The sequence below is a fragment of the Protopterus annectens genome, chromosome 8.part0, assembly GCF_019279795.1.
Source record: "Protopterus annectens isolate FY-2018-M chromosome 8.part0, PAN1.0, whole genome shotgun sequence".
NCBI lineage: Eukaryota > Metazoa > Chordata > Ceratodontiformes > Protopteridae > Protopterus > Protopterus annectens.
Window position 1 is genome coordinate 667,898,590 of NC_056741.1, and position 18,197 is coordinate 667,916,786.

At 36.1% G+C, this 18,197-nt stretch overlaps 1 protein-coding gene across 1 annotated transcript in view; it reads right to left on the minus strand.

Moving 5' to 3' along the window:
* Positions 1–1,966: 1,966 nt before the first annotated feature.
* LOC122808339 (immunoglobulin lambda-1 light chain-like) overlaps positions 1,967–18,197 on the minus strand; it is a 61,079-nt gene continuing 44,848 nt past the window's right edge. Inside the window, exon 3 of the mRNA XM_044079306.1 lies at positions 1,967–2,295. Coding sequence (XP_043935241.1) covers positions 1,967–2,295 — 329 coding nt within the window. The remainder of the gene's footprint in view (positions 2,296–18,197) is intronic.

Sequence of the window (18,197 nt, forward strand, 5' to 3'; positions counted from 1 at the left end):
ACTCTAACAAAATACAAAAGGACCAATGAGGATGCTTATTTTAAGCCCTAGACCGGCCTACTTTTACCAGTCAGGTCCCAATCAACATAATTCTCTCACAAAAGTTTTCTCATCATCTTTAAATTGAGAAGTACCAACTCACTATAACTTTTAGGAAAGCTTTTGATTTCTGTTTTTGTCCATTCACAACTAACTAGTAAAGAATGGATAAGGAGACATGGGATACAAGCTCTACGGCTAACAAATATGAATAGGCACAGGCGGATAAAGAAGATAAAAAAAATCTGATTGCATGTCTTTAAAGTAACTGAAAATCTGTATTGCAAATGTTATTAGCTTGGAGCTAAATTATTTCCTTTTTTAAGAGTTCATTATGTTATTCACATAAAATATGCTGTCAGGTGTCTGGTTCATGCCTTAGCATTTTCTTATTATACAAGGTTTCCTGCCTTTGAAATTTGGTTGACATTTATTATCCAATAATGGTGTGTAGTTACATAAAAAGCCATGACTGGAACAAGTATGGTTTGAGCATTAGAAAGACTATATTGCCTTGTACCATATTAGACAAAAATGTGAGTTGAAATAAAGCTTATACAATCAGTGGCATATGAGATGATGATCTAAATAGAAGTTTAATTGTTATAGGTTCATAGGTAGGTATTAGGCTAGATGCCCTTGCAGGCCTAGCCAGTTTCCCTTTTTGTGCTCAAATTGACCTATCCCATTTGGTTAAAGACTGGTCTTACCCATCCCATGGTCACTAATAATATATTAACCTAATGAGAATAACTGGGATCATACCATAGATAATTTGAGTGGATCCATGCATGGGATATAGCATTTTTGACCTGCCGTTGTACAAGTTCTGTTTGAATATGGACAGGGATGAACTTTGTTCATAGGTTCATAGGTTGGTACTAGGCTATCAGCCCTAGGGCCTATACAAGCCTAGCCATAACAATTCCCTGGCTATTTCTTCCCACACTATTTACTTCCCTGGACCCCTGTCTAGCAGGGTGACTGACATGATCCCCGGGGTGAATTTCCTTTCTCCCATCCAATCATCAAGGTTCCTTTTGAAGAGGTCCAAAGAGGTACTCTGCTTGACATGTATGGGCAATCTATTCCAGAGTCTGGGGAGTCTCTGGGCCAGGAACCTATCCCTCCAGTATGTTTTATTTATTGTGATGACAAGGTTTATATCCCTGGAGCGTGTGGCTCTGGGGGATTGGGATTTCTTTAAGTGTAGCATGTCCAACAGCTCTGGGTTTGACATGGCCTTGTATGTTAAGCAGAGATCGCCTCTGAGTAGACGATATACGACAGAGTATAGCTGTAGTTTTTTAAGGTGGTCAGCGTAGGACATCTGCTTTAGGCCTGTGATTCTTTTAGTGAGGTATTTCTGAGGCCTTTCCAGTTGTTGCAGATGTCTTGAGAGGTACATACCAATCGGGGCATTGTATTCTATAACAGGTCTAATGAGGGAAGAGTACAGTGGGACAATGACTTCCTTTTTTCTGGATGAAAAGCCTTTAGTGATGAGGTATGCCACATAGAAGGATTTCCTGACTGTTGTGGTGATGTGGTTATCGAAGGTGAGACCACTGTTCACCTGTGTCTCTAAGTCTCTTACCACACTTTCGATGTTTAGTGTACTGCCACCTATATGGTAATTCATGGATACATGTTTTTTCCCAACGGGGATAACTATACATTTCTTGGCATTGAGCTTGCGCCCATGGCTCTGGCACCAAGTATCTGTTTCTGTAAGGCCCTTTTGTAGAGTATCCACATCATTTGGGGATTCAATAATGGCTCCCAGTTTGCAGTCATCATGATTTATGTGCATGGGGAGTATGTTCCAGATGAAGTATCCCCTACTATTATTATTACTATACCTGTATTTGCAATGGGTGTAATATTTGTAACATGGCAAAAAAATCATTTAATGAGTACTTTAAGATTATGCAAAGTGGTATACATTGCCTTTTGCAATCCATTTGATAATTGTGTTACCAGGTTCCTTCTCAACTACACAGCTACAGTTTATTCCACTGTTCCACATTGTAACTGGAATTGTTAGCATATTTTTCAGCCTGTAATGTTCCTGTGATGCAATGGCTCCATGATGCATTGTTCCTTTAACATATTTCTCAGAAACCCTCCAGGTTATAATGACAGTCTCAGGAGAATCATTCAGCACCACGCAGATAAGAGTTACTGTGCTCCTTGGTTCAGTCTCATCAGATAATGGAGGGAGAATGAACACTGTTGGTGTGTATGTCAGTTCATCTGAAAAAAAAAAAACAGATTGATATATTATGTTTTTAAATGTAATTTGTAATTCGATGCATTTTTCTCACTGTTTCTGTTTTGTTACAATGGGTTGGCATACAGTTGAAGTACATTACATTACATTACACTATAGCATAACATCAGAAAAATATAAATTGCCATTTAACCTGAGACTTTAGATGCAGGTCTGGAGTGCCTGAATAAGCAGTAGTTCAGGTGGATGTAAAAGATCCCATGGCACTTAAAAACTATGTAAGAGTTTAATAATTTTAGTTAAAATCTTGTCACACAGAGGAGGAGGATTAGTTGCCTACCAGGAATGCAATAAGTGAAATAAACTAAAAAGTAAGATATTACTTAACATATAATTTCAGCATTCAAACGTTCATTCTTCTTTTTCCATGGTATACATGTTCTGATATAGTATTATGTTATACCACTCCTATCATATTAAGTAATTCCCTATAGTACTTGAAATCTCTCCTTCTTGCAATAACTTCCTTCCAGATTAATAAACTGAATGTATTTTATATGCATTTGCTGAAAATTTTAAAGTCTATCTTCACATGTTACAAATAAAAATTCAGTTTAACTTGGCTGTGTCAGTGACGCAGCTGGTAGTTGCACCCTTGTCTTTGATGCAGAAGGCTGTGGGTTTTATTCCCACACCAGGTATATCAATTATTGACATTGCACTGTAATATAAAGGGCTGCTGTACTCCTGATTGTGCCATCCTTTGGATCATCTGGTAAACCAATGATCCATCTGCTTGAGTTTTTGATAGCTTAGGTGGATGTAAAATATTTCAAATCACCTATCAAAAAGACTAGGGTTCCTTTATTTATATACAAAATAACTCATATTTACAAAATATTTATAAATGCACAAATATATAGATATTCAAATCTATTTACATATATTCATAATTTCCTGAAAATCATGCTAAATTTTCAACCCTAAAAGGCCCCCATTTATTTTGCCATATTGTTGCAAAAATCCATATACCATTAAACATGATTTCATTTATTCTTTCATTCCATATAATGCATATAACATAAAATAACACTATCCTTTCAACATATTCTTTACTTTTGTTTTTGTAATATCCATACTTAATCATATCCCTGTTTATTTTATCCATTTTTATGTTCTTTATACAGTTTTCCCCATAACTTTTTTTACTATTCTATATTCAAAACACATGTTCTGTAGTTTCTTCTTCTTGACAATGTAAACATATTTGATCACGTTCTTTTTATATGTCATATTTCTTTCTACTGGCAATTTTCCAGTCTCCACAAAAATGTTGCCATTCTACTTTCTGATTATACCATTTGCGTCTTATTTTTATAGTTTTAATTTTTTCATCTCTTAGATTTTCCTTTGGCTTTACATAGTAATGTTTTATCATTACATTCTTATACCATATTTTTCATCTTTTTCAGTGTCATCAATTTTTAGTTTCCACAAAAATATTTTACTTGGTAACATTTGATTTCTGCCTTATGCACTGTTTTTCTTTTACTCTTTTTACCATACTACAAAATTTATCTTACTTATATTTGTATAATTTTACTACTAATCTCTCATCTTTTTCATTTATCCACTTTACCACTTTCTACAAATTCAGTGAAGCAACATATACCACTGAGTTAATCAAACCTAACCCCCCTTCTTCTTTATTTATATATACATTCCTTTTTACTGGGTTCAATCTAGAACTCCATTTGACTGAAAAAAATTACCTGCAATAATTCCTTTTCAAATACTGTTGCCAACATAAATACACTTGCTAAGTATGCTATTTCTCCATCAGTAATGCTTTTATCAAGTAAGCCTTTTTATCTGAATGATACTTTACATGTTCTCCAGAAAAGACATGTTTGTTTCATTTCTTCTGTTGTTTTTTTCCCAATTGAATACTGTTTAGTATATCTAACACTAACATTTCATTCATTGTAAAATATATACCCACTATCTTTACTACATCACCTAAACCTTTGTTACTTAAAGCCATCCCTATCACCTCTAGATACTCATTTGTGCAAATTATTACTTCTTTTATCCATTTTTGTTTTTGCAATTATTATGATGTCATCTGCATATGTTAACAGAACTGGAATTCTTAACCCTTTAGGTGTTATATACCTTACCTCCTTCATTTTGTAATTTATTTCCTCATAACAACCATCATATGTTACTACCTGCTATACTTTTAATTGCATGTCTAAATCTCTATGCTTATGTAAATATCTTATGCAATCATATGCTATTGTCTGCTATATTTTTATAACTGAATGTGTAAATATCTTATGTGTAGTATGTTAGCAATTGTTCTGGAGAGTTTCTCCCCAGGCCTCCGCTGAAAATGGACAGCTCTGTCCAGTCGGACCTCCCTGGTAAACAAATATAAAATAAAAATAAAATAAATATTATCACATTCGCAAATTATTCAAAGAGTATACAACTCACTGGACATCCCTTCTCATACTACGCTTCATGAGTACCTCTTGATTTAACCAGCCATTTACAAGTATTTTTACTTTATTATTACTATAAACAAACATACATAATTTCCTATCTTTCTTGCTTTTTATTATATTCTTTCATTATTACCCACAAGATTTCATGTACAATTGTTTCAAATGCCTTATTAAGGTTTCCTATCATGATTTTCTTGTTTTCTTTACTATTCATAATCTTATCCACAACTTCTGTATCATTATTAATGTTTGGCAACCCTTCCCCTTTACACTATATATATTATTTTCCATAATATTTTCCATTTTAGTTTTAAATCTCTTTTGTATTATTTTCATAAAGATCTTATAATCATTATTATTCAATACTATTAGCTTCCATTTTTTTAGTTCTCTTCTATCTTCCTTCATCCATATGAATTTAAGTATGCCACTGCATAGTTCCTTATAAATAAAGCCTTCATTTAACCATTCATTCAAAATCTTTAAAAAATATCTTTTGTCAATCCCTTAAATCTTTATACATTTCATATCCTATTCCATGTGGTCCTGCAGTCAAATCTATATTTACTTCTCTACTCACGCTAGAACACAAATGCCCAGAGATTCCTCGATTTTGTCAATGCAAACACCTTGGAACAGCTAGTCGATAGCCCAGAAGAGGTGATAATATTTTGGACTTAGTATTAACCAGAATGAGTAACCACTGCAACATCCCTACAGTATTATCCTCCCTGGTAAGATCCAACCATAAAGCAATCAATTTCGAGGTTACCATTTCCCTCAACCCCCCTTTATCTAGGGTCAGATATAAATACTTCTCCAAAGCTGATTGCAGCCTCCTGATGGATGGTATAAGCAGCTTCATAGCCCACTCCCCCTCTGTAGGAACTGGCACCAATATCCAAAACTACACTAAAGCACTATGCGAGCATTTATATAGATGCATGGAATCAGGAATACCTAATAGGACTAAATCATCCTCCGCAAGAAAGAGTCAACCTGTCTGCTGGGCATCTGCAATAAATAAACTCTATAACAAAAGGAAAATAATTGCTGTCCAAGACCAAGAATGAGCAGGTTCCCAATTGGAACCAATGTCTCATTAGCCTGAACAAGCAAATAAGAGCACTAGTGAAATCCTCCAAGCAAACTTCAAGTCCAAATTGGCCACATCTACTAGAGACAATCATAAGATCTTCTTCACATATGTCTGCAACCTCAAAGGAAGCACACAGATCTGTTCAGAACTCATAGTCAAAGCACCACATATACAAATTCCATAGATATAGCAAACTTGGCAGACAGATTCACCAAAAACTTCACACCTCTGTCCCCCACATCAGTAAATCAGGACATCTGTAATACCTGCCCCCTTCTCCTTATATGTAGGGAACAGCTCATCACTGCTCTCTCAAAGGCATAAAATACAGCCTCCATGGGATAACATCCCAGGCTGCATCCTATGTGAACTCAGGCAGAGACTTGCAGCACCATTAGATGCCCTGTTCAACCAAAGCCTGAGTACTGGCTTCATCTCAGCCAAGTGGAGGACAGCCACTGTCATCCCATTGCACAAAGGTGAAGCATCCACCAATCCAGGAAATTATAGACCCATAAGCCTAACTAGCCTGTTCTGCAAGGCCATGGAATGGATTATCATGGACCTCATTAACAAGGACATTGGCAACCTTCAAACATTTGATTCCACACAGTTTGGCTTCAGCAAGGGGAGGTCATGTCTGTTAAATTTGGTCAACTTCTTTGAGCCAGTCACCAAAGCCATGGATGAGGGGAAGATGGTGCAAACCACCTATCTTGGCCTGGCCAAAGCCTTCAACACTATTCCCCACTCGTGCATAATAGATAAACTCTCTCAACTAGGTATCAATCCATATATTACCAGAGTGGTAGCAAACTGGTTCACTGACAGAATCCACCTAGTCAAAACAGGGGAAGCCACCTCAAGCAGTAGACATATAACAAGCAGTAAACCCTTGGGGCCTCTGTTATTTGGGATATACTTTTCTGAGGTGCAGGCAAAAATCAGTGGCCTATGGCTGACCACATTTGCAGATGGCTGCAAGCTAGGTGCTGTCATCAATTCCACTAGTGATGTGGACATCCTCCAAGAGGGTCACACTCAGACAAATGACTGGTGCCAGAAACATGGCCTCAAGCTGAATACCAAAAAAATGCATCATCATCCTCTTTTGGGAGAGTGACATCTCCACAAATTATCACATTAATAACAATGTCCTAAGCACACAAGCAGTCGTGAGGGATTTGGGCACCCACGTTGATAGCAACCTGATGTTTGACCACCATGTTGCTTCTGTTGTATGAAAAGCCTTCTACATGGCCCACCTCATAAGTAAGGGTATCTCATCCAGGGACAAAGGGGTCATAACATCCCTGTATTCTTCCCATAGAAGGCCCATTATTGAGTACAATGCCCCTTTCAGCATGTACCTTGCAAAGCACATGCAGCAGCTGGAGAGACCACAGAGGTTCCTCACCAGGAGAATCCAGGGACTCAAACTTCTACTATAAACATACAGGCTAAAATCCCTATCCCTCTACTCAGTTTCATACAGACTCCTCAGAGGTGACCTTGTCTGGCATACAAGGCAATCATGGACCTCACCTTGATGGGACTGCTGCTTATCTGCAAGTCAAGCTCCACTCAATAACCTGCACATGCAGCCTCAACCTGGTCTGTGAAATCAACAGGACTTGTTGGAAGGACAGATTTGTGTCGCAGAGACTCCCCCATCTGTGGAATATATTCCCTCTCCATGTCAAGCAGAGTATCTCTTTACCCCTTTTTAAGTGCAATCTAGATAACTGGATGAGAAACAGAAAATACACCACTGGGATTCTACCCATGTCCCTGCTGGACAGGGGTATTGGGGGCTGACTTGTCTAACCATAGGCTAATCTCTTGGATAGGCTTATAAGTGCCTGAGGGCCAATAGCCTAGTATCTTCCTATGATCCTGTGATAATGTTTTATCTAGCTCATTTAAAGAAACCTCCCTTTCCAGCTCTTTGTTCTCTTTTACTGTTAATGTTTTACTTCCCATGTTTTATTCACTACTTTCTTTTTTCTTTAAACATTTATTGTACATATTTTACTACATCATTCAGTCTTTTCCTGGGATCTTTCTGTTTCTCCTTTTATATTTTTTATTTCTCATTACACTACCATCTTCCTTTATTAACCTGCATGTTCTCACAGTAATATGATCTTTCCATAACAGTATTACTAACTCTTTCCTTCTTTATTCCATGCTTTTCCATTTATCCTTTTTATTTGTTTTCCTATTTTATGTATTTCTTGTTTTTCTTTATCTCTAGTCATATTGCAAGATGATCAGAAAATCTTGTTTCAACTGGTTCTACCTTTTATCGCTGAAATTCCACTTCATCAGACTTCAGAAACACTAGAAGACTTTGCCGAAAATGGACTTTATCGAACCTTCAAATCTCTAGAGTTTTACTCCAGGAAAGGAGATACTTGAAAACCATGACAAAACAAACACATTGAAGTGTATCAAACCCACCCAAGTGGGGGGTTTGCCCCCACACCCCCCCATGTTGGGGGCTGTACACTCCCCCTAACTAAATATACCAACTCCCAGATCACACTATAGTAGAAAAAGGGCAACTTTCCCCATGGTGACCAAGTGCCTCCTTTCTCAGAGTAAAAATCTGATAATGTGAATGTTCAATAACGTCCATTTTCGGCAAATATGTTTCGTGTTTCTGAAGTTCGACGAAGTGGAATTTTGGCAATAACAGGTAGACCCATTTTCAACTACTTCCACTTCTCCTATAACTAAACTTTCTGATACTATAAAATAATCTGTTTCAGTTGTATACATACCCCTTTTGTAAGTCCATGAACTTTCATCCCATAGTTTTAACTTACCACATCTTATAACTTCTAACATTTTTTCTTATTTCATATCTTTTTAAGTTTGCCTCTTAAATCACAATTAAAAATCTCCTGTAATTATAATATTCATATTTATCACTACATAGTTTAAAATCTGATGAAATAACATTTACCATTCTTTACAATTAGTATAATCATATAGTGTTACAGTTCTGTATACTTGTTCTTTCCATTTTCAATCTACAATGGTTAAAATACAGCTATTCCAGAACATCTCTCATTTCCCAAATTCCAGATTATGTTTCCTCCCCATGGTTTCTCTGTTTGTAATATTGTGTGTCTTCTAATATGATTACATCTACATCACATGGATTATGCCACTCTAAAATCCCTATGCTATTTTCTATATTCTTCATACTATTCACAGTTACAGAAAACACTCTTAAATGTTTATTTCCTCTTAGATTCATGATTTTGTAAGTTCATAGCTAATTACTAGGCTAGCTAAGTTCAAAGCTAATTACTAGGCTAGCTTTCTTAATAGGCTATACTAAGGCTATACTAAGTTCCCACACAAAGGTAAGAATCAAACTCTGTATCTTCGGTTTGGGAGTCAAATAACTTACCAATCCCCACTCATTATGTGTCTATATTCTTTTTCATCAGTTAATTTCTTTTTTCTTATGTTCTTATCCCTTTAAATTTTCTTTTTCTGTCTTTTACTTTTTTACTAATAGAGTTTTTTTATTACCTCCCAATTTATGTCTTTTTCATCACTTATTACCGAACTTTCTTCGATGGCCTCTTTTTTTATTTTTTCTCAGCTAATTTTTTCTTCTGTTTTTCTTGCTTCTAAAAGTTTTTCTGTTTGTTCATTTTCTTCTCTCTTTTTCTTTTTCCTTACTCTTATTTTTTTGCAATCCATTCATAAATTTCCAATTTTGTTGCATTTATAGGTTCATAGGTTCATAGGTAGGTACTAGGCCATTGGCCCTAGGGCCTATACAAGCCTAGCCACAAAGGTACCCTGGCTTTCACCACCCAAGAAAATGATTTTCCTGTGCCCCTGTAAAACAGAACCACAGAAGTGATCCCCAGGGTGAATTTCCTATTACCCATCCAATCATCAAGATTTTTCTTGAAGAGTGTTAATGAGGAGCTCTGTTTGACATAGATAGGTAGTCTGTTCCAGAGTATGGGAAGTCGCTGGGACAGTAATCTATCCCTCTAGCATGCTCTGTTTATTGTGGTGACAATGTTTAGGTCCCTAGAGCATGTAGCTTGGAGGGATTGGGATTTCTTTAAGTGGAGCATGTCCAACAGCTCTGGGTTTGACATAGCATTGTATGTTAGGCAGAGATCGCCCCTGAGTAGGCGATATCTGACGGAGTAAAGCTGGTGTTTTTTGAGACGGTCTTCGTAAGGCATCTGTTTGAGGTCAGTAATCCTCTTTGTGAGGTATTTTTGCGGCCTTTCCATTAGTTGTAGATGACTTGTGAGGTACATACCAAAATGAGCGTTGTACTCTATAATGGGTCTAGTGAGTGATGAGTAGAGGGGAACAATGACCTCTTTTTTTCTGGATGAGAAACCTTTTGTGATGAGGTGTGCCACGTAGAAGGATTTACTGGCCACTGTGGCAATGTGATTATCAAAGGAGAGACTACTGCCCACCTGTGTCCCAAGGTCTCTTATCAAACTTTCGGTGTTAAGTAGACTACCGCCTATGTGGTAGTTCATGGGTACAGAGTTTTTACCAAAGGGGATGACAATGCACTTTTTGGCATTGAGCTTGAGACCATGTCTTTGACACCAGGCATCTGTCTCAGTGAGGCCCTTTTGTAGGATGTCCACATCGTTAGGAGTTTCGATTATGGCTCCTAGTTTGCAGTCATCTGCAAATTTAGTTAGCCAAAGAAAGACCTTCTGTGTTAGCCTGTACTTCAGAGAAGTAGATACCAAACAGGAGAGGACCCAGGACTTAACCCTGTGGTACTCCACTTGTCACTGGTCTGAAGCCTGATTTGGAGTCTGCTACTTTCATGGTGTGGGTTCTTTCAGTAAGCCAGTTGGCAACCCATCTTGTGACATAGGGATTTATACCTAGTTTAGTGAGTTTATCTATAATTCCAGAGTGGGGGATTCTGTCAAATGCCTTGGCGAGATCTAGATAGGCTGTGTGAACTACCTTACCCTCATCTATGGCTTTGGTGACTACTTCAAGGAAGTCTATCAGGTTTAGGAGACATGATCTGCCTTTTACAAACCCAAACTGTGTGGGGTCCAGAGTTTGGAGATCTCCAATGTCTTTGTTTATGAGTTCCATGATGATACGTTCCATGGCCTTGCAGATGAGGCTCGTCAGGATAATGGGGTGGTAGTTCCCGGGGTCTGTTGTGGCCCCCCCCCCTTTGTGGAGTGGGATAACTGTTGCGGTGCACCATTCAATGGGCACAAAGCCTGAGGTGAGGCTATGATTGAACATGGTACTTAGGTGGGGTGCCAGTTCATTCTGTAGTTCATGTAGGAGGCAGCCTGGGATGCTGTCAGGTCCCATGGATGCTGTGTTCTTGGCTTTGGAGAGTGAGGTTTTTACCTGTGCAGCCATGATTACAGGAACTTTGCATTCTTCTGGTATAAAGATGGGCTCTTTAGGGGTTGAGAGGGGGATAAAGTTAGCACTGATCCTATCTGCCAGGATGTTGGCAATATCAGTTGGTTCTGTATATTTAGTGTCATTGTGCTGTAACTCAGAGCAGATCTGAGTGTTGCCATTGAGATTTTTGACATAGCTATAGAATGCTTTGTGGTTGTCTTTAGAATCAGTGGCAATGTTGTTTTCATAACTAGCTTTAGAGGATTTTATGAGGGATCTCAGCTTCTTACTGAGGCTGACCAGGGAGTTCCTCCAATCGTGGTATTTTACTCTTTTTTTGCAACAGTTTCTTTCTTCTGTTGTAGAGTTTGTTTATGGCAGAAGACCACCAGATTGGCTTCCTTTTTTTGAAGGATACCATCTTGATTCTGTTAGGGATAGCACGATCCATGCAATCTTGTAAGTGCTTATAAAGTGCATTTGTGTAGGTTTCAGCAGTTGTACCTCTATTGTCCATCTGCATGGGTGTCGTGAAGTTTGCCACTTCTGCTTTTAGAAGCATGAAGTTGGCTTTGGAGAAATTTTTTACGGTTGTTTTCCTAATGGGGGGTGGGAGCGGGATGTGGATGTCTAGGGTGATTAGCTTGTGGTTGGATCTGACCAACGAGGAGCTGACCTCTGGTGTGGAACACCGGTCACCCATGTTGGCGATGACCAGGTCTAGGATATTGCTGCCCCTGGTGGGGGTGTGGATAAGTTGATCCAAGGCATTGGAATTGATGATTTACAGAAAACATTGAGCAAAAGAGTTAGTACATGAGTAGTTTTCCCAGTTAATGGTAGGGTAGTTGAAATCACCCATTATTAGAGTTTTGGGTTGTACCTTAATATTTTCCATTTCAATTCCCATTTTTTGCATCATGTTCCTTTTCCTGAGAAATATAACACTTCCTTTTGTCACAGTTACTTATCAAATGTCCTTCTTTTCCACAAAAAAACATGTTTTGTGTTGTCCCATGTATTTTACAATACCTCTTTTCCCCTCCACACATTTATCATGCTTGGTATATGTATATTTTCCCTTTCTATTTTTAACACAATATTACAAGCCAAGCCAACAGTTTATAAATCCCTTTTGTCATAAACCTTTGCAATGTCCAGTACTTCTTTACATAAAGTTTTCAAATGTCCTTTCAAAGTCTGTCTTTCTACCTCTATTTGAAATTGTACATGCATTTTCTGTTTTGTTTCCCTGATGAATGCTTGCTTTACATAAAGAATCCATGGTTACAGTCTTTCTTTTTTTTTCATATTCTCCAAGAAAAATTTTCCATTAAAAAAAGTTTCAAATATAATCCAAAAAATGTCTCTTTGTTACTAAGAATAAATGTGCTCATGTCATGTGCCTTTACATCCAAAGGAGCTATTCAATTTACACACTTCATACCTGTCCATTTCTTTGATTACTTTACTTTTAATCCTTACACATACTTCTGTTTTTCATTATCATTTGCCTTATTTTCTGCTACTCAACTTTTGACTTCTTTTACTTTCTCTGCATATGTTTTCTTTCTATTTCACCACTATACTTTACAATTGTGTCTGCATCCTCCTTTTGAATTTTCTCCATACTGTCTCTGCAGGAAACATCTTCATTTTCTTGCTCACTCTGTATAATGATTTCTTTAAGTAAATCATCTCACAATCCTCCTGACTGGATGGTTGTAATTATGGGTCTATGGTTAATCTAACAAAATATCTGTCAAATGGCTTTTAATCATATACTACTAATCAAAACTCCTTTTTGTCATATAGGCTTTTCATCATAAACAAAATCATCAGACAGTTATAGTTGGCCAACATTGGGATCGTCAGATGATGCTGTCAACTAAAACTACACAATAGTAGCATTCAGAAGTACGACTTCTAAAGTACACACTGTAGAAAATAAAGTACAGAGCATCTTCTACATGTTAATAACAATATTATCCCCTTATAAATGTGTGATCCTGGAGCTGGTATATATAATTAGTGGGGGTGTGAGTGGTGTTTATCAGATTGTCCTCTTACACCCCCACTTATTATATATACCAAGTCCATGACTGCACATTGATAAGGGGATGATATTATTTATTAACATGTAGAAGGTGTTCTGTACTTTATTTTATACAGTCTGCATTTTAGAAGTCATACTTCTGAATGTCACTTTAGTTTTAGTTGACAGCATCATCATACAATCCCCATGTTGGCCAACTATTACTGTTTGATGATTTTATTTATGATATATAACCAATACGATGAATAGCAGTTTTGATTAGTAGCATTCAACTAAACACAATTCCACGGATGTTTTTTTCCATGACTAAACTTCGACTCTGTGATTATACATCCATGATTTGCTGACTCATCTCCATCAAACAGATTTCTTTGAAACATTGCCTCAGATTCCTGCACACATTCTCCAGTCTTGAAATTTGCTTTATCCTCCATTTCTTTCACCACTCCATCATCTCCTTCTCTCTTCAACTACTTCCCTGTTTATCTGGGCCACATCTGCACATGGAATGGAAACAGGAAGTGCGCCTCCAAAATAGGTCCCATTCATAATACCCAAATGCTTTACTTTTCTTTTTATTTGTGCTTAAACAAATTTCCTTCAACTACATACTTAATTTTCCACTAATTTTTCCATCTAAGTTTTATGTTTTGCTTTACTACAATATTATCGGCATAAGTATGCATTATTGGCAACTCTATCATTCTATATCCTCCCTTACTTGACATTGTATTCATTTCTATTACTACTGTATTCATGATTTAAGCAAAGACCATATTGCTTGCAGGGTATCCTTGTTTTATACCATACATTCAGTCTTACGTAATTCTTTTCATATATTGATTTAATTACTAGTAATATTTTTCACTTATGTTATATGTTTGCAAAATACCCCATAATGCTTTATACTGAATATTACAATATGCCTTGCTAACATCCTCTATCATGATTTTTGTTTCCATTTTCTTATTAATAACATCATCAATTACTTCCCTTATTATCCACAATAGGTATTGACTCTCTTTTCCTTTTCTCCCAAACAAATTCTGACCAAGTAGTCTTTCTATTTTACATTGTAATCTTTTACTTACTATTCTCATGAAAATACCACTTCTTTTTTCATTGTAAACATTATTTTTGCTTATAAGATATTTTATTAACTTTACCCTGATTTATTTTATATAGTTCTTTTTCATAAAAATTTTTTTCTTCTCTATTAAGTTTTTTGATTTAATATTTTGTATTCCATTCTTTTCTTTTTTCTTTTATTTTATATGCATTCTATAATACTTTTGTATATTTCTTTTTAAATAGAATCCACCAAATTGTCCAATTTTCATAAAATCTCTCATACCAATATGTTGTTGCCATAATTCTATAGTTTCCTTTCTTTCTTCTGATTGTAACTCTTTTTCATTTACTTTTTTTTCATGAATTCTTCATGAAATTGCCATATGATTAGAAAACCCAGTATAGTTGATTCCTTTTTGTGTAATTTTTAGACCTTCTGATATAAAAAAACAAGTCCTGTCTTAATTTAATTTCTTTTACAATTGCAGTGTTTATTTTTCCATATTTTTAATTTTCCCCTTTCATAATTTCAGTAATCATTTTAACATCATTACTATTCTTTTTATTTCTCAAATTAAATTTAAAATCTGCTGTCATTCTATCCATGGTAACACAGGCATATTTAGGTATATTTTTAGGCATTGTTGCTCTTACTTTTTTGTTACATATGCACGTAAAGCTACTAGTCTATATACATATTTTTTCCATCTTATATCCAATGTTATTCAGCACAGTTCTACTATTGTAATGTCTAATATTTTTATATTTTCTTGGCATAATACTCATATACTTGAGCATGCTTCTTTGCCTACATTCCAAATAACAGTACCATTCCAAAGCTTTGCTGTTTGCACCCTTTCATCTTCTGTTAATATTCTAATCTGTTCTAAAATTATTACTTGAGCATCTATTGCAGCACGCCATTGCAAAATATTAATTTTTCTTTTAACATCCTTCATACTGTTCACATTCAAAGCAAATGTTTTCAGCTTTATAGAGCAGTTATTAAAATAATGTTCTTATCACTTGCCTTTCTTACCTTTCTTATTTTCTGTAACCATTATATTTTTAAATTTTCTTTTTATTTCCATAACCCACTTTCCTGTTGAATTTCTCTTGCCTTTTATCTGCCACTCTGACTTTTCTCCACTTGTTTCGTCTGTCTCTCTTTCTTTTTCTTTATCTTTGTTTTTCCCCATTAGATTTAAATAGAATTTCTATTTTTTTTCTTGTTATGTTGTGTGCTCTTGTACATTTTCTAAATCTTTTTCTTGTATAATTTCATCTTCATTTTCATTTCCATGTTAATTTTCATTTTCTTTTTCATTTTCATGTGTTTCTACCTCACATTCTAACCACGAGTGTCCTGTATTACCACATTTCTTACATTTTTCTTCATTTTATTATTTATTATTTATTTTACATTTGTTAACCAGGAAAATCCACTGGACACGTCCATTTTCAGTGGAGGCCCGGGGGAGAAAATCTCCATACAAAAACAATAAAGTAAAAAGATGATGTAGTTATACATAATAAAAGTCTTAACAGAGTAATACAAGTAAGAATATGCAATGATTATTAACATTTTGGAAGAATTCATCATTTGTAAGTTGTTGTAAATATGCAGTGATGGTACATATAGATATGCAAGTTAGTTTGATAAGACAAGTAATAATATATAAAAGTCATACTTTTACCGGTAATAAAAACATGAACTAGTATCTATCATAGATAGAGTAAGATAGTGAAGATGATGGTAGGACTATCCTGGACCAGTACAAGAGCAGAACCAAGCAGCTGTAAAGTGAGTTCTTAATAACATTTTAAACAAGGATATAGATGGTATGGAGATTATATAAGGTGGTAAGGAGTTCCATATTTTAGAGACAAAATTAGAAAAGAGAAATTCACCTGCTGTGTTGTTGGGTTTAGTAACTTCTAGAAGAAATGTATTGTTAGAGCTGGGGTTCTTGTATTAGAGTAAGGTTGAAGTAGGTTTTGGAGGAGGGGGGTTTCTGAGGATGATGCAGAATTTTATGAGCTAGCATACATTGATTGTGCTGCACGAGCTTGGGGAATTCTATCCAATGAAATTGCTTTAAAGCTGTGCAGTGGTGTGTTTTGTATGGGGAGTCTGAAGCAAACCTGACAATTTTATTGTAGCAGGATTCTAATTTTGTTAAATCAGTCTTTTTGAGATTGGCAAGGCTAGTGTGGAAATGAGATGGGTATGTGATAATGTGATTTTTGTGAGTTTAGTAAGAAACTGTCTATTTCTAGAGAATACCCAGTTTTTATGTGTTTTCTTAATAGTATGGGCTATATGGATGTCAAATCTCAAATTATTGTCATTGTCAACACCAAGACATTTGGTGTGTGCTATGGGGGAAATGAGAGTTTTATTACTGGACATGATATTGAAGGAGGGGTCTAAGGAGGTGGATTTAGTAGGTTTAATGAGAAGTAGTTTTGTTTTACTAGGATTCAAAATAAGTTGGATGTTGGACAGAAATGTTTCAGCTGATAGGATCGAAAGTTGGGTATGTGATTGTAGTTCATTTATAGAAGATGCTGCCCAAATTAATGTGGTATCATCTGCATATTGTATGACAAATGCATTTGGAGCATTATGCATTATGGATTATGGCCTGTCTGACCACATAAATAAATCTTTTTTTGTCACACTCATTAAATGATCACATTTTCCACAAAAATAACAAGTCTTTGGTTGTCCTCTGTACCTAACAAAGCCTCTATTGCCATACACATCAATAATACTAAGCATGTATACTACATTGCCATTTTCCATTTTCAAAATTATGCCACATTCCCAACACCCAGTGCATAAACCTCTTTCATCATATATTTTAGTAGTGTCCAACACTTCTTTACATATTAACAAATATGCACTCAGTTCTTTTGCTTCTTCATTTATAAACTGAACCAAAATTCTATTTTTTGTTTGCCTGAAAAAGGCTTGCACCAAATATTCTGACCTTGGAAAGGCTGCTTTCTTTTTCATAGGCACCAGAAAGTTTTCCATGGCCTGACCAGTTTAAAAAAAAACAAGTCACAAAAAGTTTCTTTGTTAATAAAATGAAAGCTCTTACTTCTTCAGCTTTTACTCCCAAAGGTGCAATAACATTGTCCCATACCTCATATTTGTCCAGGCCTTTTGCTTTTTTACTGCCCACCCAAACAACACATTCTTTCTTTGTTTCCTGTTATCTCTGCCTTCTCCTTAGTTCCTTCTTCCACCATTGAGGGTAGGACTTTTGCTTCTGGAACCATTTCTAGCTCTTTTTCCTTCTCTTTTTCTCCTTCTTCTATTTTTTTTTCCATCATGTCACTCCATGTTGCCACAGCTCCATTTTCTGGCTCACTCTGGTTAATTAGCTCCTCCAGGTACTCATCCCACAAGCCTCCTGACTGGACGGTTATAATAAAACATTTTTCTGCCACTTCCCAATCTCCTCACCATCAGTAAACAACATTCTCTCTGCTTCCACATCACCTGAAAGAAATTTGGGTAGAGATTCTACCATTTTCTTTCCATTGTCAACACACTTTACTTCCAAAATGCTTTGGCTATCAGCAGCCAAGTTTTCTCCCTCTTCCCCTAGGCTGCTTCCATGCCTGGAATGGGAACAGGAAGTCAGGGTGTGAAATACACAAACTCTTTTGCTGACTACCAAGAGTAGGGGAAGTTTCCCAATGCCCTAGCCAAATTTCCCCTAGTAGAATAAATACCACTTTGGGTCACCCCTGAAAAGAGGCTACTAGCTTAGTAACACT